General features: G+C 45.7%; 1 protein-coding gene across 1 annotated transcript in view; it reads right to left on the bottom strand.

Annotated features, from left to right (window-relative positions):
- The window catches only part of CLDN16 (claudin 16), a 6,721-nt gene extending 5,505 nt beyond the window's left edge, over nucleotides 1-1,216 (bottom strand). Inside the window, exon 1 of the mRNA XM_009073470.1 lies at nucleotides 1,103-1,216. Coding sequence (XP_009071718.1) covers nucleotides 1,103-1,216 — 114 coding nt within the window. The remainder of the gene's footprint in view (nucleotides 1-1,102) is intronic.
- Between the last annotated feature and the right edge of the window lie 1,360 nt (nucleotides 1,217-2,576).

Here is a 2,576-nt window from a genome sequence, read left to right as displayed (position 1 = left end):
GAATGTGAGAATAGTGGCTACTAATAAGCAAACTGGGTGTTAATGGAGCACTTTGGACAGCCCATCGCAGGTGCCTTTGTGCCAATAAGACAAGGTTACAGGGCCTCAGGGTAATGGACTGGTTCTTTCCTGGACTCAATTGGCTCAGGAGCTGGGTTTCCTTCTTCTGGTTTTCCCCACAATCAGATTAATTTGGCTTCTCTGAGTCTACCAATACCTTCATCTGACCACAGACTATTCACAACTTCCTAAATAGAATCTAAGTATCTCCCAAATGAAGAGTGATATCCCACCCAGCATCACTGGGTGTGCACTATTTTCCCTGCAGAGGAGCTGTTCTGCTCTCCTATGCTGAATAGCAGATAGAAAGTTTCCTTTCTGTCCTGGAAAGTGTTTCACCTTCACTGTATAAAAGTACCCAGTTTGCCAGAGAGCAGATTCCCACTTTGTGGACCTGTAGCCATTAAATGTACAGAAACAGCTGGCTGCACTGGGAAGAAAATTACAAATTTGCAGTACTGAGTGCTGGAGTAACAGTGATGATTTGGGGTCTGGAGACTTTGGTGCACACCTTGCATATCTGCAGCAATCTGCGCCCTTGTTTGCAATTTACTGTTGTCAATATCTTTCTCTAATGTGAGAGTACTACAGTCCACACAAGTTCAAGAAGATATTGAGCTCCCATGCTCCCCTTAAATTTCTGCTAGCCCTGTAGCTCAATGGCTGTTAAGAAAAAGACTTGAAGATCACAGTTGTACACACTGGATTTTTCCATCCAGAAATCTGAGCTACAGAATAAGAAAAATGTCCAAAATATCCATGCAGGCTAGAAATGTGAGATAACTGTACTCAAGTTCCTGCACATTTAAACCTAGAGCCTGTAGATCTTTCCTGAACTTTCTAAGTGAGAGCAGAGTCTGGATAATAAAGTGTGTCAGAGAGAATTACACAAAATACCATTTTCCCCTTACTCTTGCCAGTCATTCATTTCATTTTCATCCACTTTCATCCAGCACTAACAGAGAAAAAGTTCATAATTATGAAGCAATGATGCCAGGACACATTTGTTTTGGTGATCGTGCTTTCCTCACACAGTCCTTACCTCCAGGGAATCATCAGCATTCACCATCCAGCAGTCTGTCCAGGTAGATGTTATCAAAAATCCAGCAGAGAAAAAAGCAAAAAAGCAGCCCACATATTGGAGGAAAAACCTCATTCCAGCAGTTGCTCAGCACATCCAGGGGGGTGAGAACAACTGTAAAGCTGGGGTAGAGACAGAGCCTCAGTGTCCCAGGTCACCACCACCCTCCTGCAGTGACCATGAACAGCAGGACCTTCTCACTTGTGCAGATGCCATCTGTTAGTGATGGCTGTAGGAGCAGTGCTCACCTGCCACGGGGACAGGAGGAGGGTGAGTGCCCACTGGAGCTGCGGCAGCCAATCCGCCCTGCACCGTTAAAGCTCTTGTCATGCCTGACTGAAGAGAGAGGGGGTTGTGTAGAAGTGACATACAGGTAACTGGAGTCCTGGACTTGCAGGGAAAGCAGGTGTCATGGCAGCTTTTGGCATAGTAGGGATTAGAAAAAAAGAATCAAAACTTGTTCTTCAGGGTGGAAGTTCTGAGCCCTACTAAGGGACACACAGAAGAGCTCTCACATGCACACACATGTTTATTCCTGTTCACGGGTTCATGCCCTGGCAGGGAGCAACTATAAAGTATCTTAGTGTAGATTCCAGGCCCCTTGGTTACCCTGTTGGTCTCTCATGCAGTGGTGATCTAGTTCAGCGTAAGAAAGTCACTAGAGAGGGAAGGGAAAAGGTAGCAGTCATGGGCCTTCAGAGCTAACACCAGCCACCATCCCAGCTCAGATATGGAGCTCTGTATTCTGCATTTAAGTCAAACCTAGATACTTCTCATGCTCTGGGCTTCAATTTGTTCATGGCCTGAGTGCAGCTCCCATGTGTGAATCTTGATGTTTTCAAGCCAGTGCCAGTCTGGAGGATTTCAGTTGGTTGGATTTTCCCTGTTTGCTTAACTGCAATTGCAACCTTCCTGTTTTTCTGCAGGACTCTTCAGGGTCACACAGGCTTCCAGGGACAGAAGGTTAAGGCCTCTGTAAGAAGCTCCTCACTCAATGCCTCCTCTCATGCAGTGCTGAGAAACCCATCAGGGCTGCAGAGAAGCTTTCAGGAAAACCCAGGGAGAGTGAGACTAGAAATTCTTCCCACTCGAAAGGTACAAATGCTCAGAAACCATCACATCCTCAGTGATCTTTACTTTTTAATATAAGGAGAAGCAGTAACAGGCTGAAGACCTGCCTCGAGCAGGCAAGTCTTCAACACAGGGCTGAGGAGCAGACCCTTGCTCTGCTTTCAGCTCTGCTTACAGTCGCTTGCCCAAGCTGATGGTGTCTGTCATCTCAGCTGTCACCTCCAGATGGAGCCAACTGGTACCTTTACAGAATTGCTCAAAGCTTTCTCTTCTCCAGGATTTACTACAGCAATGAGAAGTTTACTATTTTTACAATATATAACCCATATAATTCCTACCATAACTTCATGGATTGGTTTTGCTG

Source organism: Acanthisitta chloris, unplaced genomic scaffold (genome assembly GCF_000695815.1).
Source record: "Acanthisitta chloris isolate BGI_N310 unplaced genomic scaffold, ASM69581v1 scaffold9994, whole genome shotgun sequence".
In the NCBI taxonomy this organism is placed as follows: domain Eukaryota; kingdom Metazoa; phylum Chordata; class Aves; order Passeriformes; family Acanthisittidae; genus Acanthisitta; species Acanthisitta chloris.
Note: the sequence above shows the minus strand (reverse complement) of the source record. Positions and strands in the feature narration are given on the sequence as shown.